This window comes from Eschrichtius robustus, chromosome 13 (genome assembly GCF_028021215.1).
Source record: "Eschrichtius robustus isolate mEscRob2 chromosome 13, mEscRob2.pri, whole genome shotgun sequence".
Lineage (NCBI taxonomy): Eukaryota > Metazoa > Chordata > Mammalia > Artiodactyla > Eschrichtiidae > Eschrichtius > Eschrichtius robustus.
The window spans coordinates 102,442,183-102,465,155 of record NC_090836.1 but is presented as its reverse complement, the minus strand read 5'-3'; the positions used below and the strand labels follow the sequence as shown (position 1 = coordinate 102,465,155).

The following is a 22,973-nucleotide window of genomic DNA, read 5'->3' as shown; positions in this document are numbered from 1 at the left end:
ATAACAGGTGACAGCCTGCACTCCTGGGTGGTTGTTTGCTGGCTTAAGCGCTCAAAACTCATTCTCCTCCTGAGCGTGATGAAGGCCTGGAGCCGGCTGCGCAGCACCTCCAACAGAACCGCACATGCTCCAAACTCAACAGGCAGGTGAGCCTCTAGACTTTAATACCGATGGGTGTCTTTAAGGATCAAAGTAGCCAACACAGAAAGTACCCAATTACATTAAATCTCAACACAATAACTATGTAATGATGAACTGCATAGCTGCCCATATTTAGACATTTACAGTTCATTATAACACTGCATGTTGAAAGACATTACCTCATTTCCTGTTCTTTCAGCAGCATAATTATCCGAGCCAAATCTCACAATGACTTAGAAAGTACCCCAAATCTCTCCTTGTTTTTAAACCAAGGGCCAAGCACGAGATCTCCCTCCAAAGCACTCAGTGCCCGATCCTAGAAGTTTCTGTAGGTGGGCAAGCCTCTGGGGTTCTGCTCCCATCTCCAACACCATTCCTCCAAGCCAGTCAGGTTCCAGACAACAGGAACAAAAGCCTTCAGAGACCTTTTAGACACTGCATCTTTTGGTTTCCTTGGTGATGGTGTCGTCACCACAGTTTGCAGGCCCAAAGCCAAGTCATCATGGCAACCCATTTTCTTTTTCAAGGACCTATCAGCATTTTCTGAAAGCAAAATCAGGCCTCAACACAGATTTGTATAAGCAGTTCCCGTCCTTTTTATTTAAAGCCATGAATAAAAGTCTGAATAGGATATTTTCTGCTTAAAATCTGAGATCATGAGTATTTTATGAGCTTCAGAGTAGCCAGAGACTGCCTTATCCTTTGAATCCCTAGCGTCCAGCACTAAATAAATGTTCACCAAACTGAGTCTAATGCAAAACAGAATAAACTACAAACACCAAACTTGTTATTTACAGCTAGCAAAACAAAGTCCCGCTCCCCAGCTCCCTAACTCCACCGCGCCGGACTGTCAGTGACCTCCCCGCCCCCGCTCCATCGCGCCTCCTGGTCCCCTGGCCCTTGTGTAGTCAGTCCTGCTCTCACTGACTCCGGGCTTGGTCATGTGACTTCTTTGGCCAATGGGATGTCGGCAAACAAGCAAGCAAGCATTTGATAAGCACGTTGACACTGGAGCCTGCCCTCTTGGAACTCAGCCTCCTAAAGCCCGGTCTAGCCTCCTGGACCCCCCTGGACGGCCACCGATGGAGAGCACACCAGCTGACAACCCAGCACCATCCACTCGACAAGCATGCAAGGCTATGAGGGACCGTTCAACGCCAGGCAAGCAGCCAGATAACCACAACTGCGTGAGCGACCCCAGCTAGGCCAGCCGGAGTCCTGCTGAACCAGGCCCAGGTGCTGATCTACAGAACTGGCCGTTCTTTGAAGCACTCATTACCGTTCTACACAGCCAGAAAGAGCAGAGGGATGGGAAAAAAGACAAAAGTATCAAGACCAAAAAAAAAAAAAAAAGCACAGATCAATGAGTGAAAGGGTCCATAAAGTTTTGAGGGGGAGGGAGAAAATATTCGTCAACAATAGTATTTTAGGGACTTCCCTGGTGGTCCAGTGGGTAAGACTCCATGCTCCCAACGCAGGGGGCCCGGGTTCGATCCCTGGTTGGGGAACTAGATCCCACGTGCATGCCACAACTAAGAGTTTGCATGCCACAACGAAGATCCCCCATGCCAAAACTAAGACCCAGTGCAGCCAAATAAATAAATAAATATTTTTTTAAAAAGAATAGTATTTTATTACAAGTAGCATAATAAAAAACTTAAAACGAATCACTTTCTATTATAAATTACACCTTCACTTAAGTACAAACCCTGAATTAGAAGTTTCCAGTCTGTGGGACCCTGAAAAATATTCTTAAGAAAACTTCTTAACTTCTTCCTATAAATAATCACATGGGTTTTGAGTGGTATAAAAGAGCATGGAGATGACAACTCCCAAGTTGTACAGCCCCAGATTACAATGAAGGAAGAGGGGCCTACAGTAGACATACGCTCAAAATATATTCCTTACACAGGGACATCGCAAATGTTCATGAAAATTTCCAAATGCTCGCTTTGAACTCACTTGAACCCAATCCATAGTGATGGAATAAGATCCCCCAGAATTTGTGGAAAAAGTCAGGTCACTGTGACTACAAATGACTTGATTAATGTAAAGGCCTGGCAACACAGCTAGCTCTGGTATTACCACTCTGCTACTGTTACAGAAGTAACCCACACTAAGAAATGATTTATAAATCTGCTACTCACAGGAGACAGGAGACCTGAAATATTAATACTAGTATTAAATGTAATCCCTGTAGCCAGTGTGGTTCCTAAGGACTGGAATGTCCTTAAATAAGGCCAAACCAATTGCCCTGCGACTACACCCAGGCAGGTGTGGAGGCCTCCGGCCATAAAGCAAGCTCTTCCCGGGCTCCATCAGCACATCGCAGAGGAGTGCCTGGGGCCATAGCTCACTGACACTGACACACCTGGTCCTTAACATCATCCTCCTTGCCCTTCACACTAACTTGATTCCCTCAAACTGCCTTTTTCATGGCAATCTGGTTCCCCATGTTGACTTGGGAGGGGGGGGCCACAGAAGCAGAAATCATTGGGCAACAAGAGGAAGTTTTCAAGTACATTTGACAGACTTCTAACCACTAATGAATCATCTGGGATCTGGTTGGTAGAGGTATTTCTGGCGAGTTTGGTTAGCATAAGTAGGTTCACCTGAGCTGAAAACAAGGTGCAAATGGACAAAAATTAAGCTTCCAGAACTGCAAAGGAGATGCTTGCCCTGAAACCACAACACCTGGGGCTCTGGTGGAGAAAACACAGGATCTGGAGACAGGAGACACCACCATATCCCCAGCCCCGAGATCGCTCTGAACCTCAGTTTCCGAATCTGTCAAATGGGAATGCCACCATCCACATCACTGATTGTTGTGAAGATTTTGAGTGAGTCCGATATCTGAAAGGCACTTAACCTTAAGATGTTTATCTATTACTATAAACCACCTCAGCAGCCAGCTGCTCTCCCTCAGCAACAGGAAGCTTTCGGTTCAACACTACTTCTCCACAATGACATATTCATTTAACCTGGATTCTGGTAAAACTTAACCCAGTCATTACTAGTAAGAGATCTTCAGGATGAATTGTTTTCTTCAAGTTACAGGAAATACAAAACCTTAATTTGAAAACATGCTACTTAACGAATCACTTTTTATTCAGTCAAAATAAACTGCAGGGGGAAAAAATCCTTATTTGTAATGATCAAAATGTGTTCCTTTGCTTCTTGAAACCAGTGCCTCCAAACAGAGTTGCTTGGGCACATAAGCTCAAACCAAGAAAACAACAAAACCCGCCACTAGTAAAAAATTTAAAGGCCACAATTTAGTTCAAAAAGCAACATTCATTACTGACACTTTCTACGCCCCTATTAGATTCAAGGGCAAACACTAAGCACTTTACATGCATTCTCATGTAAAGCTCTCAACAACCCTGTGACGTGGCTCTTATTATTACCTCTCACCTGGCCAACGCTGACAGTAAACCCTTTTAAGAGGCCAACCACCATGCTAAATGGAGTCTTGCACGTTTTCTCCAATCATCAGTGCAGCTCAGGAGGGCAAGCAAACATACCTGACATTTTACTAGGAACACTGCCAACATGTGAAGTGGTCACTGGTTAATAGTTTGTCCATCAGATATGACATGCTGCACAACTCAAATAGACACGTTACTTAACAATAAGCCAATGATGGCTTATTAAAATGCACCAATGCAGAGGCCAAATGCTGAAGCACCAGCATTTATCCATCCCAAGAGGAATAAGAGATGTTCTAGAAAGTAAACCTCCAGTGAAATCTAAAATTATAGAATTTTAGAGCTGGAGGGATCTTAAAGGTTCTGCGATGTCAAATACCCTAAATAACAGGTGTGAAAATTGAGACTGAGAGGCAGTGACTTGGTCAAGGTCCCCTAGGGAGTCCGGGGACAAGCTATAAACTCATTCCTGGCTTATGTCCCATAATCTTGCCACTATCCCAGGCACCAGCTGGTCCACTGTGACCCCAAAACTTCATGTAAGGTACTCATTTGTACCTCTTTTTACGACCTATCTTTACAAATACCAAGCCACACAGTTTGGCTGATCTGCAGGTTCACCTGCTTCCTTGCTCCATTCATTTTCCAGAAATGCTAAGAGAAACAGCCATTATTAGGAAGATACTAGAGGCAGCAAGAAGAAGCCTCAGGCAAAACAACTAGCTCACAAGAGCTTTCTGTTTGCTCCCGGCTGGCAGCTTATCACACAGCTGTCCGTGTTAACTTTAGCAGGGAACAGATAAGGAGGGCTCAGCTGGGAAACAAAGCCACCACTGGAGAGGACTTCATTCTCCTGGGAAAGAGACCTTGAGGCTCTTTGAGGGAGGAAGTAGGATCCAGCACAAAGAGTCCAGGCTTAGAAGTTAAACAACCGAGTATCAGCTGTACTACTTAATATGGGGTTGTTACCCCGTCTCTCTGAGCTGTATTTCCTTCATCTGTAAAAAAGGAATAATATCTTACATCTCAGGGTTGCTGCAAACACTAAAAGGGGTAACACTTAAAACAGCAGAGCCCACGACAGTGCGATCCCCACTACACCATATGCACGCGATGGTATCCTTCCTGGATTTAATCAATTGAAATTAAATAAAATTTAAAATTCAGTTCCTCGGTCACACTGGTCACGTTTTAAATGCTTGACAGCCACACGTGTCGAGTGAACTGGACAGCACAGATCCAGAACACTTTCATCATCACAGAAAGTTCTACTGTACAGTGTCACTGTACCGGGCGAGTCTCCCTGCCCCTCACCCAAGTCCAGGCCTCAGCAAACAAAAGTCCTGTGGATTTATTCTCAATCGATCTCTAATCCCTACCCTCTGCCATGCCTTGCAGTCCTCACAACTTGTCTGGACTGACAGCCACCCTGCTTCCGGTTTCAGCCCCTCTGGTCCCACACTGTCTCCAAAGTGACGTTTCTGACACAACACATCTGAACTCGTCTCTCCTTCAAGGGCTTTCCAGTTCCTTCAGGACCCCCAAGCCCAGCTTCCAAACACTCCATGATCTGGTTCTACTTCTGAGACCCAGCCTCTCCTCTCCCTGCCCACTGTGCCACATGTGCACCTCCGGGGTGGATGCTGGGCTCACTCTGACACACAGTCACCCTGATGAAGCCCTAGGTGACCTATGGGCAAAAGACCAAAACCTCCCCTAAAAGGACTAACAAGTTCCCAGCGTCAGTCCCCAGGCAGAAGACGGTGGGCTGAGACAAGAAAGAGCTGGAAAGGTCTTTTGGGTCTAGACTTTAAGAAGCTTAGCCATGCTTGAGGAAGCCGAGGTCCTTGCTGGCACCACCCTGGTCCAGGTCACCTCCACCTCTCATGTGGTCTTGCTTCCTCCAAACAATTCTCCCACACCAGACCCAGCAATTGTTCAAAAACACAAAATCCCTCTTCACTCCCCTCCTCAAACCCCTCGATGGCCCCCCACTCCCTTCAAATACCAAATCCTCCACCGGGCTTCAAGAGCTCCTCTTGCTTTGGTCCTGACTACCCTGGCCCAGCCCGTTCTTGCCACTCCGCGCCTGAAACCCCGCCCTCTGCCAAGCTTCCCAGTTTCCCCCATTCTGGTCTCCTCTATCCGGAACACCTCCCTCACTCCTCTCCACTGACCAACGCCCACCTTTCTTCAGCTGGGAGCTGGACCATCACTCACTCAGGGGGATGGGAGAAGCAGTAATTCAAGAAAGGGCCAAGGGCATGGTGGGCCTCAGGGAACAAAGCTGGATTCTTCCCACTTAGGATTCCCTCTAATAGCCCCTGAGGACCTTGCTCATTAAGGAGGTATTACATCTCCAGCCACCCCCCCCCAGGATGAATCTATGCTCCAGCCCACCTCTTGGTTTCCAAAATCTCATGTGCTTTGTGGCATGCCTCTCCTTTTTACATACTGTCCCTTTGCCTGGAGTGACCCTGGCAAACTTCTTGATTTCAACCTTCAAGAATCAGCTCACCTATTACCTGTCACTCTTCCTCCCCTCCAAGAAGCCCTCCATAACACCCCTTCCTAAGAATCTGACCCTCACCCCAGCTAAGTTCAAGGCCATATAAAAACTACCTATGTGCTTAACTACCCCCCTCCATCGTGGCCCTGAGAGCAGGGGCTGTGTCATCTCTGGCTCCAGTGCCAATTCCTGGAAAGTTAGTCTTTTGGGTCTAGACTTTAAGAAGCTTAGCCGTGCTTGAAGAAGCCACGGTCCTCACTGCCACCACCCTGGGTCGAGGTCACCTCCACCTCTCATGTGGTCTTTCTTCCTCCAAACAATTCTCTCCCACCACAGCCATTTAAAGAAAAAAAAAAAAAAAAAAAATTAGCTCCATGAATGACAACATTAGGAGACAAGCTCAAAGAGTCCTGATCCGCCCCGAGCCCCTCACCTACTTAGCTGGGCCACCCTGCACCACATCGGATCTGTTTTCTAGGCGCTTCTGTGGAGCCATGAGTCTCACCGCAGAGCATGAAAATTAAACCCTGTCCTGCTCTGGCCTCAATGCAACAGTAAACACGACGCCACGGCCCGCGCTGAGATCACACCCCCTACCTGGTTACAAAGAGTCATCAGGTGACTCTTATGCCTCTACTTCTTTTATATTGTCAAGAATTCACAAACCCCCAGGAGCACTATTCACGGACGCCCCATTGGTCCACGGACCTCAGGTTTGAGAAACCCGGCCTCGAGACCAGCGAGGAGAGGGAGCCAAACGGCAATTGAACCTCAGGGCAGGTGGTAGAGGGCAGGGCAGACGCCGAGGGTGGGGACGGCGGCCCAGGGAGCCGGGGGAGACGGCGCGGAAGGCCTCGCGGCCCAGCGGGGTTCTGAGGAGACCCGGGGATGGGAAAGTCAGGGACGGTCTCGGGGGTCCTGAGGGAATCTTGGGGGGTTTCTGGAACCGAGGATGCTAAGGGGTCCCGGGGCCCTGAAACGGCGGGAGGGCCTCAGGGGGTCTCGGGGTCTAGGGTAAATCCTGGGTTTGGGGGCTCGAGAGTCCTGAAGGTGTAGGGGCCAGCGGTGGCCGGGGACTCCGAAAGGGTCTCGGGGGCTGGGGCTCCCGAGGGCGGGTGAGACGGGGGTCTTGGGAACCGAGCTCTGTCGGGGTCCTTGAGGCGGCCGTGGATCCCGAGAGAGGCCGGGGGTCTTGAGGGGCTCTCCATCCGGCACCGCCGGGCCTCCCCAACCAGCCAGCTCACCCGCGGCGCCGCCGAGACGCTGGTCGGAGCTCGCGCTCCCGCCGCCTCCTCCCGCTCAGCGGTCCAAGTCTCCGGGGGCTCCGGGAGGCCGCGCGCCCCTCGAGCTGGGCGGGGCCGAGCGGAAGTCGGTCTGCGGGTGGGAAGACGGCGCGCGCACCCGGAGCCGGAGCCGGAGCCGGAGCCGGAGCCGGAGCCGGAGCCGGAGCAGACGACGCGCAACCCCCAGCCGCGACTCCCACGGAGGCCGGCCGCGGCGTTACGGCGAAGCCTTGCCTCGTGCGCCCGCCCTCGCCGCGCGGAGGTTCCGCCCCAAAACCAACGGCTCCCGAGCCGCTGGCCCCGCCCTCCCCCGAGGCCCCGCCCCATCTCCGGCGCAGGCGCGGTCGAGTGCGCGGAGGCCTCTCGCTGGGCCGAGACTTCGTCCGCGTTCCGCCTGCGGCTGCTCACAGCGCGTTCTCAGCTTCATCTGCAAAATGGGCGCACTTTGCAGGGACATAGAGACCATTAAGTGCAATCAGAGGCGCCTCTCTGCAGCCAGGCTCTGCATCACACTCATGCACAGCTTCTATTCTCCAACCCGAGTTGGGTCCAGACCCGGGCCAATGTCGGGTCTCCACACACGCCCTGCTTGCCAAAGACCCTGCGGACCTAAAATCGCCAGTCCCCTCCCCCAGCCCCGCGTTCTTTTCTTTCAGAGTTCTTACCACTCTGAAATTACGTATACTTGTTATTTTTCTCTCCCCAGCTCCCCGGGAGAGCCGGGACCTTGTCCGCCGTGTCCATCCCTGGGTACCCAGAAGCTAAAACGGGGCTGGGCACACGATCGGTGCCCAAATGTGAATGAGTGAGTGTCCACCCGTGCTCTCCCCTCATCAAGAAATACTCTCACCCGGAAGCTGAGAATGGGACCAGCTTGGGTTCGGATCCCGTGAGTCCCTGTGACCACACGCCCGTCCGTGTCCCAGGTTCCGCGTCTGTAAAACCTGTGATGCTAGTGCGCGCCTCCTGGGGTGGTTGAGAGAACCAAATGAGATCGCGCATAGATGGGCTCGGCACAGAGGTACGCAGCTGGTTTAGTGTCCCCTAGTGATCTTATTATTCTGGTGGCCCCCTCCTCCCATTGTCTGCCTCTGGAAGCCCTTCCCTTCCCTGAAGAAAACCTAACCGGATCAAAAGCCGCTTCCTCTTGCCAGCTTTCCCGTCCTTCCTGAGTCCGCCCTCCCTGCCCTGCCCTGCCAGCCAGAGTTAATGGCTATTTCCTCTCTCCTCAGCACCTCCCCCCATCCCCCACCCACCCCCCCGCGGGTTTTAAAGTTGGCTAACAAACCCCACCCCACCCCCAGCCTACAGGGAGCCTCCCATTCGTGAGGGAAGTCGTGCTTGTAAGTTTCAAAAGCCTGTGAACTTTGGGGCCCCAGAGCCCCGAACACCGTGGGGGCCAGTGAGTCAGGGGTGAAGGAGGAGCAGAGGTGGGCTTCCTATGTGGTGCCAGGCACTTGCCTGTGTTCCTTTAGTTCTCGGAACAAGGTGAGGAAGTCGCCATCGTTATTATTCCAGATGGGGAAGCTGAGGCACATTTAACCACCACTGCCTGCAGCTCCTAATGCCCTGTACCCAGGGTCGGAACACAGTGCAATTCAATTCCTCAGCACCTGTGCTGAGTGCTGGGCACCTGTGTTACCCGAAAACCGGGTTCACCTCTTGGTGAATGTGGAGCCAAAAGACACAACTAAGCCAAAAAGCGTGTGAAGGGACTTCCCTGGTGGTCCAGTGGCTAAGACGCTGCGCTCCCAATGCAAGGGGCCCGGGTTCGATCCCCGGTCAGGGAACTAGATCCCACATGCAGCAACAACCTATCCCACAGGCTGAAACTTAAAAAAAAAAAAAAAAAAAAAAAAAAAAACCCACATGCTGCAACTAAGACCCGGCACAGCCAAATAAATAAATAAATAAATATTTTTTAAAAAGAAAAAGCAGGAGAAGGAAGGATTTATTATTACTTGCAGCAAGTAAGGAGAACACTGGGGATCTTTCCCAAAGCAGTGTATCCCTAGACCACAAAATTGGGAAAGTTTTAAGCTAAGGGTGGGGAATTCCCTGGTGGTCCAGTGGTTAGGACTCCGTGCTTTCACTAACGAGGGCCCGGGTTGGGAACTAAGACCCCACAAGCCACGTGGCACGGCCAAAAAGAAATAATAAACTAAAGACGCATGCATGTTCACGAAGGGGCTTGAGCAGAGGAGAATTCTGCATAGAATTGGGGCAAAGGTCGACAGAGTCCAAGCTTTAGTTGATTGAAGTCAGAAGGGTCAACATCATCTTTCTGTCCTCCACTTGGATGGGGGCCTTAGTTCCTGCAGAACTCAAAGACTGTATTGGATTAGGATGTATATCTCTTGAGGAGGAACTTGGACTCTGTTTTATCACTGACTATTGTTTCTTGACTGCTTTTACTTTGTTCCTGCATTCCCTCACTTCTCTTAATATCATTAATTACTGAGACCTGTTCAAGGGCAAGCACTATGGCCAAGCTGACATCCCAAAATGGCTTAGGCCAAAAATAGCTTGTCTTATGTCAAGAAAGCCATGCCTGGTTCTCTTTCTCTGGGGCCCCCCTAACCTATCTGCTTACACCTGGACCTGTAGGAGACAGCCCCTGCCCTCAAGGGCCCCACGCCCCAGCGTGGACCTTGATAAACAGAACCCTGTGGGCTCGGTGCTGTCAGAGGTCAGACCCAAGGCGCAGCGGGGCCCCGGGCAGGGTGTGCCAGGATGGTGGAGCTGGAGTAATCAGTTAAGCTCTAGGCGAGGTGCAGGCTGGAAGTCTCGGCCCCTCCACCCAAAAGCTCAGCCAGGCAGCCTTACAAGGACAAAGCCAGCAGAAGGGACACCTTGGGAACAATGCCTTCCCCTCCCCTCCCCCATATCCAAGAGAGACACAGCTTCTCTCAAGCTGTGGAAAATTCCTGGGAGGCACTGCCACCTGGCCGCGTTGCACACTCTCAGAGCAGATAAGGCAGTGGCGGGGCAGGTAGACAAGGAGCCGGCATGGTGCTGGGGTGCGGGCGTATGTCACACAGTGTGGGCCCTGCAGGGTGTAGGAGTCCGCATCCCAGCCTCCACCCCACGGGTGTGAGCACGTCTCATTCAGCGTGTACTGAACACAGGAGTGAATATGTGTATGCGTGAACCCACAAGGCTCGGTTCCCCAGACAGACCCCACTCACTTCTGTGCAGAAGTTGCTCTCGTGGATATGCTTTTGTGTGTTTAACTACTGTTTATTGAGCACCTACCACGTGCCACGTGCTAAACTCTCCATATGCATCTTACCGCACCTGTCAGTCGTCCTATGCGGTAGGTATTATTATTCCCCTTTAACAGACTGAAAAGCAGACACTGAGGACTTAACGGTAACCAGGCCAAGCTGGAAGGTGGGCATCTGCTTGGAACCGCTGCAGGACATGCCTGGCTACAGAAAGGGTGTGGTGTTGGCAGAATGGAGAAAAGGGACAGAGTCACAGGCGGGGCCCCGGGAGAGGGAAAAGACATCAGGGATGAGCTGACAATCCTTCCATCCCAGAAAGGAAGTTGTTGCTCTGTTGCCACGGAAAGACCCACATCATAACACAAAGATGCCCTGCACGGGTGTAAAGCCCTGATGTATGCATATGGTATACCTCTGGACCACACCCTACGTAGATAACACACACACTACGCCCCCGTGTGGCTTGTCGGATTTTAGTTCCCGGAGCACGGGTGGAACCGGAGCTGTCGGCAGCAAAAGCGCGGAGTCCTAACCACTGGACCGCCAGGGAATTCCCCTACGCCCCCCCTACATCAATTTCCTGTAGAAACTCCTGGTGCTGTACCTGTGTCTGGGCAGGCTGGCAGGTAGGACTGTGACGCCAGTGCTGGGCAGCCAGTGGGGGGTGTGTAGCTAGCAGGACGGCTTTGCTGGCAGGAGAAGGGAGGAGGGAAGCTTGGAGAAGTCTCTCTGGCCCTCCTCCGCTGTTCCGTCTGCCCCCCACCCGGGCCCCAGCTCAGGCCTCCTCACCCCTGGCCTGGAAGTTTGCAACAAGCCACACTGAGGTCTCGGCTCACCAATCCAGGCCCCTGCTCCCCAGCAGCCATGATAAGGCCAGGGGGACCAGCATGAATACCTCCTAGGAGCTGAGGACACAGCAGGAAAACAGCCCCTGCCCTCATGGAGCTGACGGTGCAGAAGGGAAATGGGCAATATACACATGTGTCACGTGCCTAGGCCCATGCTCCGCAGTAAGAGAAGCCACCGCAATGAGCAGCCCACACACTGCAAGGAAAAGTAGCTCCTGCTCGCCACAACTAGAGAAAGCCCGTGCACAGCAATGAAGATCTAATGCAGCCAAAAATAAATTAATTAATTAATTTAAAAAAACATAACCATTATTAAAATTTATAAAGAAAAAAAAACACGTGTCAGGGCGTGGGGAGGCTATAAAGAAAAGGGCAGTTGGGTCAGGGACAGACACCACTATGAAAATAAAAGGGCAAAACACAGCCTGGGAGCAATTTGCAAACACATATCTGACTAAGGACCCAATCTAAAATATACTAAGAACTTATAACTCAACAATAAACGAACAACCCAGTTTTTAAAAACTGAGCAAAAGATTTGAACACGTTTCATCAAGGAAAATATATGAACGGCAAATAAGGACCTGAAAAGATGTTCAACATTATTATGGGGAAATGCAAATCAAAACCACTACACACCACCAGAATGGCCAGCATTTAAAAGCCTGACCATACCAAGTGTTGCAGAAGATGTGGAGGAACTGGAACTCTCACACTGTTAGTAGGAATGTGAAGGCATACAACCACTGCACACCTATCAGAATGGCTAAAATAAAAAATAGTGTTGTACTTCCCTGGTGGCACAGTGGTTAAGAATCTGCCTGCCAATGCAGGGGACACAGGTTCGAGTCCTGGTCCGGGAAGATCCCACATGCCATGGAGCAACTAAGCCCGTGCGCCACAGCTACTGAGCCTGCGCTCTAGAGGCCGTGAGCCACAACTACTGAAGCCCGCGCGCCTAGAGCCCATGCTCCACAACAAGAGAAGCCACCACAATGAGAAGCCCGAGCACCGCAACGAAGAGTAGCCCCCACTTGCTGCAACTAGAGAAAGCCTGCGTGCAGCAACAAAGACCCAACACAGCCAAAAATAAATTAAAAAAAAAAAAAAGTAAACATACACTTCCCATGCAACCCAGCAATAGCACTCAGGTATTCGTCCCAGAAAAATTAAAATTATGTTCATGTAAAAACCTTACATAAATGTTCATAGCAGCTGTATTCATAACAGCTAAAAACTGAAAACAGCTCAAATGTCCTTCAGTGGGAGAACAGATACACAAACTGTGGTCCATTTACATCACGGGACACTTACTCAGCAATAAAAAGGAATGCACTGTTGATACCTGCAACAACTTGGATGGGCCCCAAGGGAATTACGCTGCCGGAAAAAAAAAAAACTCAAAAGGTTATATGTTGAGAAAAGTTGAGAAAAATCACCTCCTCCTCCAGGAAGCCCTCCTGGCTATGCCAGCCCTGGTTGGGTGGGGAGAGTAATCCTATCTCTGATTCTTACAGCACTTCTAGACTGACCTGTGTGTCGAAGGCCAGACCATGCTCTGTCCAGGGCTCTGCTCTGACAATTCCTCTGTGCATTTCTATTCTGACCGGAAGGGTGGCTCCGAGTTTTCCCAAGCCTGGGGCTCAGGGTTTGGTTGGATTTAACTGAATGACATCACCTCGTGATTGATTAGATCTCAGAAAAAATCACCTATTTTGGAGCAACCTTCACAAGCATTCTGACTCTCTTTGCACAGATGAGGTCAGAGGAGCCCAGAGAGGGTACTTCCTTGCCCCAAGTCACACAGCATGTCTACAGTGATCAGCTCATTGATGAACCATGATTGAGATGGGAGAGAAGGTGAAGCAGCATCTGTGTGGAGGTGGAAAGCTCAGCTCTGAAGGCCCTGCCAGCTCAGTCACGGGAGGAGAGGATCCTTCAGAATCTGAGAAGTGAGCTAGAAAAATTGCTTCTGTGGGTATTTATAATTAGAAGTTTCTGTGAAGCTTGAGTCCAGCCCAGAATCCATGAGCCAAGCCCAGCCTCTCCCACCCACCCCCGCCCACCAGCTTGGGTTATTCTGCAGACTGGAGAGAACTGGCTGGAAGCTGGCCAAGGCTTGGCTTCTGCCTTCGAATCCAAGCTCACCCCCCAACCCCATGCTGCCCAAAGATGAAGGTTTACCCTCCTCTCCCCTGTGCTGCACAGAAGGGGCCTGAATGCCATTCCAAAGGGGCCAAAGGCCTCCTGCCTTGTCAGCTATGGCCCCCTCTGGTGCATCTGGACATGTCTCAGCATCCGTGATCTGGTGTCCTGAGAGCACCCCATCAGCCTGCTGGGGCTCTTCTCACAGCTGTCAGGTAGCGTTCTTGCTTTAACCAACCCTGCTCTGACAAACCTCTTTTTTTTTTTTTTTTTTTGGTCGCACCACTTGGCATGTGGGATTTTAGTTCCACAGCCAGGGATCAAACCTGCGCCCCCTGCACTGGAAGCACGTCGTCTTAACCATTGGACCGCTGGGGAAGTCCCCTGACAAACCTCTTCTTCTTTCAGTGATGGGAAGTGGGACTGACTTGTTTTGCACATCCCAGAAAGGAAAGCAGTCTTGCTACCTGGCTCAGAAGACAGAATTGAGTTATCTGTGCGGAGACTCACAGACCCAGGACTGGGAGAGCCCGTCTGCCCCCCAAGAGGACTTGGTGCCCCTCCCCTGTGTCCTGCAGCCTCTTTTGCCTGCCTGTGGTGGGGTCCTCAGAGAAAGCTGTGAAGGGACCCAGAAGTGCATGGCCCTGAAATTAACTGTTTACATCAGCCCATTTTACAGATGAGGAAACTGAGTCCCAAAGAGAAAGAGCTGACTACAGGGTTGGTGGGGGGGACAGGACGAGCTGCCAGCAGAGCCGTAACCTGGGCCCAGATCAGCTTCTGGTACCTCACAGCCAGCAAACCCAAAAACAGCATCTAATAATCCCTAAAGCTCACGCGAAGCCCTCAGGGGAGGTGCTGATTTCCCATCTTCCGGAGGAGCCTGAGACTCAGACAACCCCGGTGCCCTAACAGCCCTGATTTCCTTACCCTCTCCACCTTCGCTTTGACTGAAAATTAGCCCCCTGCCCCCACCCTCCAGAGAAACAATGCAAACCCTCAAAATGACGACTCATTCATTCATTCAACATCTCACTCATTCATTCTGTAAGTCTTTATTGAACTCAAAATCTTGGGAAGATTTTATTAAGTGCTTTCCTGCAGTTGGACCAACAGGCCCTGTGTTCGCCTTGGTTGGGGTCAGGGTGTGAACATGGCCCCCCGCAGACCCCTGAGCAAGCCCCTCGGGGAGACTGTGGCCGCCCAGAAGTGGCATCCGGGCTCAGTCCTGGAGCTTGCTGGCATACACCTCGGCCCTGTCCAGGGGCGGCCCCCGGTTTACAGATGTGTACGAGGGCTCCGAGGTCCCCAGGGACTTGGGGATGGCCTCCTGCGTGATCTGGGAGTCGTGGGCTGTTTCCCCGTCAGCACTGCCCACGTCCCTGATGGAGGAGATGAACAGAGCCGGGGTTAGGGGCGCAGAGCAAACCCCAACCCCTCAGCTGGTCAGGGACCTTTCTACTTAGACATTGCTTTCACGGAGGTCACCTTAGGCCTTCATTCAATAGACCAATCTTTCCAGAGCACTTACTGTGTGCCAGGCCCTGGGATAAGAAAAGTGTCACTCTTTTGGAATTGTGTGAACAATTTACAGGTCTTACCATGAGCTGGACAAATGTCCCCAAAGAGCTAAGATTGTATGGGGAGACAGACCACAGCACACAATGATCAGACAGAGTGGATGAGTCCACTGGAGGGCTTCCTGGAGGAAGGGGCAGTTAATCTGGCTTTAAAGGAGGAGAATGGAGGCACAGAAAGGTATTCCAGGCATTTGATAGGAAGGACTAGGGAGTGTCTGGGGCAAGAGTGCAAAGTTGGGTGCAGCTGGAGCTGGGGTGGGGATGGTAGGAGGGACGAATGGAAGAGCCAGGCTAAAGTCAGATAACAGGACCTTGGTGCCAGATTAGGGTGCTGCCCAAAGGGAGGGAGGGACATCACCACATCTAGACTGCTCCCAGGTCTGGCCAGACAGACCAGTCTCTTGGTGGCTAATCTCATCTATTATCTGTGTTTTTAACTTAAATGTCAGAGGGCAATCTGATCTCCAAGTTCACTGCCTCCTCCCTACTCCATCCTTCACCCACCCCACGTCTCCTCCTTCCTGGCTAATCTCTACCTTTCCACGTAATTTCACCTACTCCAAGGAGCTTTTCCATCCGCTGCACCCGCGCTGGGACAGGCACCCCCACCCCGCCCCCCATCTTTAAAGCCGCCTGGGTCTCCTGCCTCTCTTGCTGAGATGCACACTGCATGTGAGTTTTCAATTCATCCCAGTCCTGATAAAAATTTGTTCCTGCTGTTCCTTCCTCCAGGAAGCCCACCCTGATGCTCCAGGTAGGATCTGCCCTGCCCTCTTCTGGATTATCATGGCACCTGCACCTGCGGCTGCCTTGATTCACCCCCTGCTCCATCCTCCCAGGATTAGTGGATTCCTGTCTTCCCACAAGGCAGCCCCATTAGCTGCTCCAGACACCCCATGGGACACCTCCAGTCCTGATCTAAATAGACGCACATCAGAGTTGGTAGTGGCGTCAGGAGACTCAGGAGCTCTGGTCCAGCTCTGTTTTACCTGGGGGTGTGACCCTGGGCCACCCTTCCCCCCTCAGGCCTCAGTTTCCCCATCTGTACTGCAAGCGAGTGAATTATAATGACAACAGAAGCTAATACCCATTTAGTACCTGGGTACTGCCCTGAGGACTCTATAGGGAATATTTCACTTAACCCTCGCAACTCCATGGGGCAGATAATATTGATTAGAATCTCCATGTTCCAGAAGAGGAAACTGAGGCATAGAAGGATAAGATACTGGCCCAAGACACACAGCTGTGTGAGAGCTCAGATCTGCCCACAAAGCCCCAGTGCTCAGCAACCCCCTACCCAGCTGAAGACTTGACCTTGGACACCCCAGGACCCTGCTCCCCTCTCACTAGACCCCACCCCAGCCAGGGTGGAAGGCAGCTCTCTTGCTCCCGGGCTCCCCCCACCTCAGAAGACCCTCCTGGTGGAGTGTGTCCCCAAGCCCTGCCCGCGCCCCCCCAACTGGCGGGAACTCACGCGAGGCTGAGGACAATGGCGCCAGCAAAGCCAATGAGCAAGAAGAAGGGCAGGGAGCCCAGGATGGACGAGATGACGATCATGCCCCCGCTCCGCCGGCCCGGCCACGTGTCGATCGCCGAGTACGGAGCGACTGTGGGATGCAGGCTGGTTACTCTCCAGATGCTGCACCCCCCCAGCCTCCTCCCAGGGACGCACAGGGAAGCCTTCCCTGCCCTGGAAGCCTAAAATCTCAGGGGTGAAGCAAGGACCCAGGTCAGTGCCTCTCCCTGGGTTTCAGGCGTAATTATCTGACTTGCTACCACATCCCACTCCCCAACTTTCTCTTGCGTGTGTCTGCTCTCACTCTCTTTTAACCGTCTTTTTGCATAATTTTGAATTATGAACTGACTCAAGTCTTCCGGTGAGACGGATGGGATACAGATTATAAACAAAGGTGGAGCAAAGCTCCCCAGTCTAACAGAGTCAGGGGAACTGTGCCCTCCCTCTGCTCTGGCCAGTGTCACCCTTTTGGAACTAAGTGGACAAACCATTTATAGGTCCTACTGTGAGCTGGCTTTTCGTCCAGTGTCTTCTGTAAATCCCATGAGACCCCCGTTCTGCAGATTGCTCCCTGCAGCTCAGGGAGATTGAGTTCCTGTTCAAGGGCTCTCAGACTCCAGCCTCAAGCCTGTACGTCTGTCTCCCTGCCCCAAGAGAGCTGGGCCTGGTACTTTTATCTGGATTACCCGAAGGAACCCTGCTGGAGGAGCAGAGCAAGGATTCTTCTTCCCACTTTTCAGATGGGAAAACTGAGGTCCCACCCAGCAGTGAGGCTCAGATGCTGGGCTTGAACTTGGGACTCTCGGCCCCAGGGCAGTGCTGTTTCAGTGGGACCACAAAGCATGGGCGTGCCATTGGAGGGGTGAGCGGGGACAGAGGGTAGGAAGGAGCCCCCAGCCACATGCACACCTGCCCAGCTACACCCTCACTAGCCGTGTGACCTCAGGCAACCTCACAGAGCCCTAACTGGCCCATAAGATTACCATGGGTGGCAGGGGAATTGTTTTTTTTTTGGCTGTGCCTGCAGCTTGTGGGATCTTAGCCCCCCGACCAGGGATCGAACCCAGGACAGCTGAAGTGAAAGTGCGGAGTCTGGACTGCCAGGGAATTCCCAGGGAGTTCTAAAGTTAGGGTCACAGGTTGTCAAAATTACCGTAGGAAATCTCTTCTGTCGCCCCTAAGGTTCAGCAGACATGATTTGGTGTGTATAAACCTGGGATCTGTGTTGAGAACTCAGATGGAGGCTTGAGGGGGACAGGGCAGGACCACCGGCAGATGCCTGGGCCTGCAAGACCCCCCATTTCAGAAAAACCATAGGAGAATGGCACTCCTGCTGCCGCCAGGGCTCATGCCCCTGTGGCTAAGATGCCTCTGGAACCACCCTACAGGATAATGATGTTGTCCTTGTGAGGGCTCAACAAAGGGGCTCGTTAGGGTCTAAATGCAGGATAAACGCTGAGCCCTTTGGAGGCAAATGCACCATCAGGGCTGGAAATGCCGGCTGACTCTGTCTTCAGTTACACCATCCACAGCCAGCCCAAACACCTGCAAATCCTCCACCGGCCTCTGTCATGACACCTGGTCCTCGAGGGAGGGAGGGAGGGAGGGAGGATGAAGTCTTGGGTTAAACTATTTTAAGATGCATTTTCCTCATAACCCAATAACCTGCCTGTATCTGGGGAGACTTTTCCAAGTGACAGCATGTGTCTGCTTCCCTGGGTTCCCTTGAGGACCACTCCCAGCTCACCTCCACCACTTACGTCGGTTGGTGCGGATGGGGTCCGACCACAGGGTCTGGTCCTGTACCAAGCCTGTGGACATATTGACCAGGACGTACTTGAATCTGGAAGGAAATGGAGCAGGGATGACTTCCTTCCATCCTGTGAGCCTCAGCCACAGGGAGGGGGAGGGACCGGGGCAGAGCTGGGACTCGTAGGAGATGGAGATCTACGTGGCCCCAGTGGGTGGGGTGGGGGTGGGGGGCTCTGGCAACAGGATGCTGCTGGACTTCGCATTGGCAGCACCTTTGCCAGGTGTTTCCACAGCTCAGATGCCACCTCATCCACAAAGCCGTCGGAGCCTAGGCTCTCCCTCTGGGAGCCCCTCTGTTTCTCTGCCGTACATATTGTGCACGTAGCAGATTTGTTGAGTATTGACCCATCTGTCCTTCTTGCATTTTTGCCTTCCTCTATTCCCAGCCTGGTGCTCGGTCTCACAAAAGAGACTTAAAAAAAAGGAATAATATCCATTTGCAACCCCGATGCCCTGTGATAAAGGCTAACTTTATATCCAGAAAATCCCAATCAAGTGTTACAAAACATAAAGGAAGATCAGGTGACACAGTACAGAATACCCATGGCCTACCTTAGGTCTTCTTCACCCTCAGTTAAAAATGATGGATGTTCTGAGATCAAAGAAATCAACAGCCTCTAGTCTGACACACAAAAAAATGAAGACCCTTAAAATCTTTGTAGCATCCAGTGTTTTGCTTAATCCCTGCTTCTCTAGGTTTGAAGATGAGAATTCCAGAGGCTGGGATGTGTGCCCTGTGTCCCCTAGGTAGGGTGGGCTCAAGTAGGAGGGAGAGGTTTTCCCATGTTAAGAACAAGGTCAGAGGTAAGGGTTGACGGTGGGGAAGAGGACAGCCAGGACCCAGGTCCTGCCCAGTGGCCGAGGCCAGAGGAGGGGTGAGCCCTGTGAGAGGATGGAGGTAAGGGATGGCCTGGGCCCCAGATGTGGCCTAGAGGGTACAGAGGCCCCAACCTAGGCGTCTCCATGGTAACAGGGGTGAGTGTAATCAAGGCTTGGCGCTGGGTGAGACGCCTGGCCCTGGGTCAGGGCTGAGCCCCCAGCTCGGCACAGAGCAGATGCTCAGGAAATACGTGTGGAAATGAACCAGGGAGCTGCTCTGCGGTGCACTGCAGGAAGGCGGGAGAAGTCTTTGCGCTGAGCCCCAGCTTTTCTCGAGGTGACCCCCTTCCCTCTCTGGACCACAGCTCCTTCCCTGTCAAACGAACTGCCACATGGGTGATGGGCCAGGACCAGGTGCATAACTTGTAGGGCCCAGTGCAAAAAGGAAAATGCGGCCCCTAGTTTAAAAGTTAAGAATTTCAAGATGGCAATGGCAGAGCATTAAGCCAAGAGGGGGTCCTTCTGAGTGCAGGGCCCTGTGCACGGTCACGAGCCCAGGAAGCCAGGAATCCTTTATGGCACCCGGGACGGTCCTGGCATGTGGTAGGCTCCAGAGAAATGTGGGTTCTCACACTTCACCGGCTCTACATCGCCCCACGTCGGGGCTGGGGCACACCTGCCCCTCTCCTGCAGCCGTTCACACCCACCTGTATTCCGTGGCTGCTGACAGGGGTGGGTTGCAGAGGCCCCAGAAGTTGGGGTCAGACAGGCAGGTCCCATTGATGCCCACCCTGACCAGGTATGCGTTCAGGATCTCCGAGGCCCGGGACACATCCCTGACAGCATCCAAGCTGGGCAGGTCGCTGCAGGGGGTCAGGTCAAAGGCCGCCGCCTTGTAGGGGCCTGTCCTCCCTCCCTCCGTTTGCTGGAACGTTGAGCTGAGTGGGGCCTTGGTGCTGTCCTGCACAGAGGCGTTCCTGAAGCTGGCTGTAGAGGCAGTGCCGGGAGTGAGGTTCCTGGCCACCCCAGCTTAGTCACTCACTCAGTCATTCAACAAACGTCCCTAAGCATCCCCTCTGCGCCAGCGCTCTACCGGGCCCTGGGGTCTCTTCCTTACTTGCTGGGTGATCTTGGACCACTCACTTTACCTCTCTGGACCCTCTGTGAAATGGGAGGAAAACACCTCGCAGTGCCTGCAGATTGGGATTGGGCACAGGTAGGCAGTCAATACTTGCTTGCTGAAAGAATAAAATGATGACCCCACAGGAGCTGATGTAAATGGCTCCTGGCTAGAAACGTAAGAGGTTGTCATCGGGTCCCTACTCTCAGATCCCATCGGGTCCCTACTCTCAGGTCCCTACTCTCAGATCTCACTGGTTGCTGCCAGTGAACAGGTCGGGGCTGGCCCAGAGCCCTCAAGTCCGAATGCGTGGCTTCCATCCCAAACACCTATCTTGAACTACCACGGGAAACCTTGGGCAGGACTTGAGCTTGAGGACCAGAGAATCTGATTTGCTCTCCAGCTCCGGGAGCTCCCATGAGTTACTCAGCCTCTCTGAGCCCCGATTATTTGCCTCTGTGATGAGCATCCTAACGGTTACCTTGCAGGCAGGTTGTAACTATTAGCTCTAAGGTGTGCGAAGCACGAAGCACAATGTAAGTACTCAGTGATTGATGCTGTTATTATTTCCCCCACTAGACTGGATGTCCCTCCAGGGCAGATGCACGTCTGTGACCGCAAGCACCCAGCCCAGGGCTGGCACAGAGCGGGCACCAGTGCATGTCAGTGAGGTGCATGGGGTGGTTTAATTGCAGGGATGGAGCACCCCTCTACCTGTCTCCTTCCCTCCTGCCTGCAGACAGGTCAAAGCCCCTTTCAGAGCAGCCCAGAGGAAGCAGGACCCTTACCCGAGTCGACCAGGACATAGAGGTAGACCTCGTAGGTGCCATGGAGGGCCGCTGAGCTGTCAAACATGCAGAGAGGCTTTTCCAAGGCCACAGTGGTGAGTGTGGGGTTGCTGGTGGCAAAGGTCACACTAGCCAGCTGGGGCTGGAGGTTCACACCTGGAGGATCAATGAGGCCAGGAGCTGACCCCCAGCAGAACTGTCCACACCCACGGGCACCCTCTGCGCGCGTGCGTGCACACACACACACACACACACACACACACACACACACACCCCTCTGCAGTTACTGAACATCTGCGGTGAGCCAGGCACTGGGTTTCACTCTCCCTGTGGGCCATCTCAGGAACTTGTCTCAGACACAGGCAGCATTCCCGTCCCCACCCAGCCACCCTGACCAGAACCAGGAAATCCAGCTGAACTACTTCTCTCTCGCTCCCCCCAACAGACATTCAGTCACCGAGAACCCCATTGCCCCGCCTATGCATCTCTCCACCCCGTCAGCCCGGTCTGAGTCCACCCTCTTCACCTGGACCCTAGTAAACAGCCCTCCCCCATCCTCTGCGCTCTATCGTGCAAATCTGACTGCGTCCCTCTCCTGCTGGGCCCCTTCCTGGCTCCCCACTGCCCTCCAACACGGTCCAGCCTCTCTGGAGGGGCAGTGAGGTCCTGAAGCTCTGGGCCTTGCCTCGTGGGTCTCCAGCCTCCCCTCCATGCACACCCCCTGACCTCATGCTCCGGTCACACCGATGGACAATGGGTGGGAGGTTCCCAGGATAGACAATGCCACCGCCCTCCTCCCTGAACTTGCCCATGCTGCCCCTTCACCTGAAATATCCCTCCGTGTCCCGAGTCCAAGCGTCACCATGAGTCTAGTCCAGTCCCTCCTCTGCTCTCCCACAGTCCCCTGTGTGCTTGTCTCTTGCAGCACCCAACACAGAGCCCTCGAATCCCCATCAGAGGAAGCTCATTATCAACGTTGGCTATTATTATTAATATCTGGCTCCCCCGAGCCTGCACAGGGCCTGGCACAGAGCAGGCATCTGTGCCCATTCCTGGAGGGAATAAGTTCCCATCCCTGATGCCACTTCCCATCCAGGCTCCTCTGGGGACCCTTCAGGAGGATCAGGGTGCAGGACACGCCCCGGGACACAGTTGCCCGCCCTCCCCGGGCACAGCCCCCTCCTCTCATCCGCCGTTTACCTGAGCCAAGTCGCAGGCAGCCGAGGGCCAGCAGGACCCAGAGCGGAGGCATCGCCCGAGAGAAGCTGCGACAGGGCGAGTGGTCCAGGGGGCGAGCGTGCACCGCGCCTCTCCCGTCGCGCGCACCTGTCGGCCCTGGGCCCCGGGCGCGCCCCGCCCCCGCCCGAGTCAGCCAATCTTCGGCCTCCTCGCAGGATATTTACATAAACCCTGCCCCGGGCTCCCCCGGACCGCGAGGTGCTCAGGGCACAACTCCATCCCCGCCGGACCTTCCCCGTCCCCTGACCGAAGCTCCTACTGTGTGCCACGGCTGGAGCGGCGCTTTCAGGGCGTCTCTCGCCTAATGAGACCTTGGGGGCAAGCCACTCCCTCTTGGAGCCTTAGTTTTCACACTGTAAAGTGAGGACGCTGATTCCTTTATGGAACTCTATTTATGGAAACCCTACTATGTGCCACTCACTGGGCTCTTGGGAAGATGAAACGGGTTAACGGGTGAAAGTGGTGTCATGGAAAACCTCGAAGTCCTTGGTCTGTGAGCTGTCTGGAGACCTCTGGTG

At 52.9% G+C, this 22,973-nt stretch overlaps 2 protein-coding genes across 12 annotated transcripts in view; both read right to left on the bottom strand.

The window, feature by feature from the left end:
• Positions 1–8,433, bottom strand: part of FAM118A (family with sequence similarity 118 member A) — a 35,496-nt gene extending 27,063 nt beyond the window's left edge. For 9 of the 10 annotated variants that reach the window (XM_068560963.1, XM_068560959.1, XM_068560962.1 and 6 more), the window contains exon 1: positions 7,323–7,590. The gene's annotated coding sequence lies outside the window, so the exon portion shown is untranslated. Of the gene's footprint in view, positions 1–7,322; positions 7,591–8,211 lie in introns of those variants that run through there. The other variant, XM_068560956.1, reaches the window with a different exon arrangement.
• Positions 8,434–14,803: 6,370 nt separating this feature from the next.
• Positions 14,804–22,468, bottom strand: UPK3A (uroplakin 3A). Of its 2 annotated transcripts, XM_068561657.1 has the most exons (6): positions 22,417–22,468; positions 21,217–21,372; positions 20,016–20,295; positions 18,438–18,520; positions 16,636–16,768; positions 14,804–14,963 (listed from the first exon to the last, which is right to left on the bottom strand). In XM_068561657.1, the coding sequence occupies exons 1-6, from the start codon at positions 22,466–22,468 to the stop codon at positions 14,804–14,806; spliced, it is 864 nt and encodes a 287-aa protein (XP_068417758.1). The 2 variants fall into 2 exon arrangements, with proteins under 2 accessions (XP_068417758.1, XP_068417759.1); XM_068561658.1 differs by lacking the exons at positions 18,438–18,520; positions 20,016–20,295.
• Between the last annotated feature and the right edge of the window lie 505 nt (positions 22,469–22,973).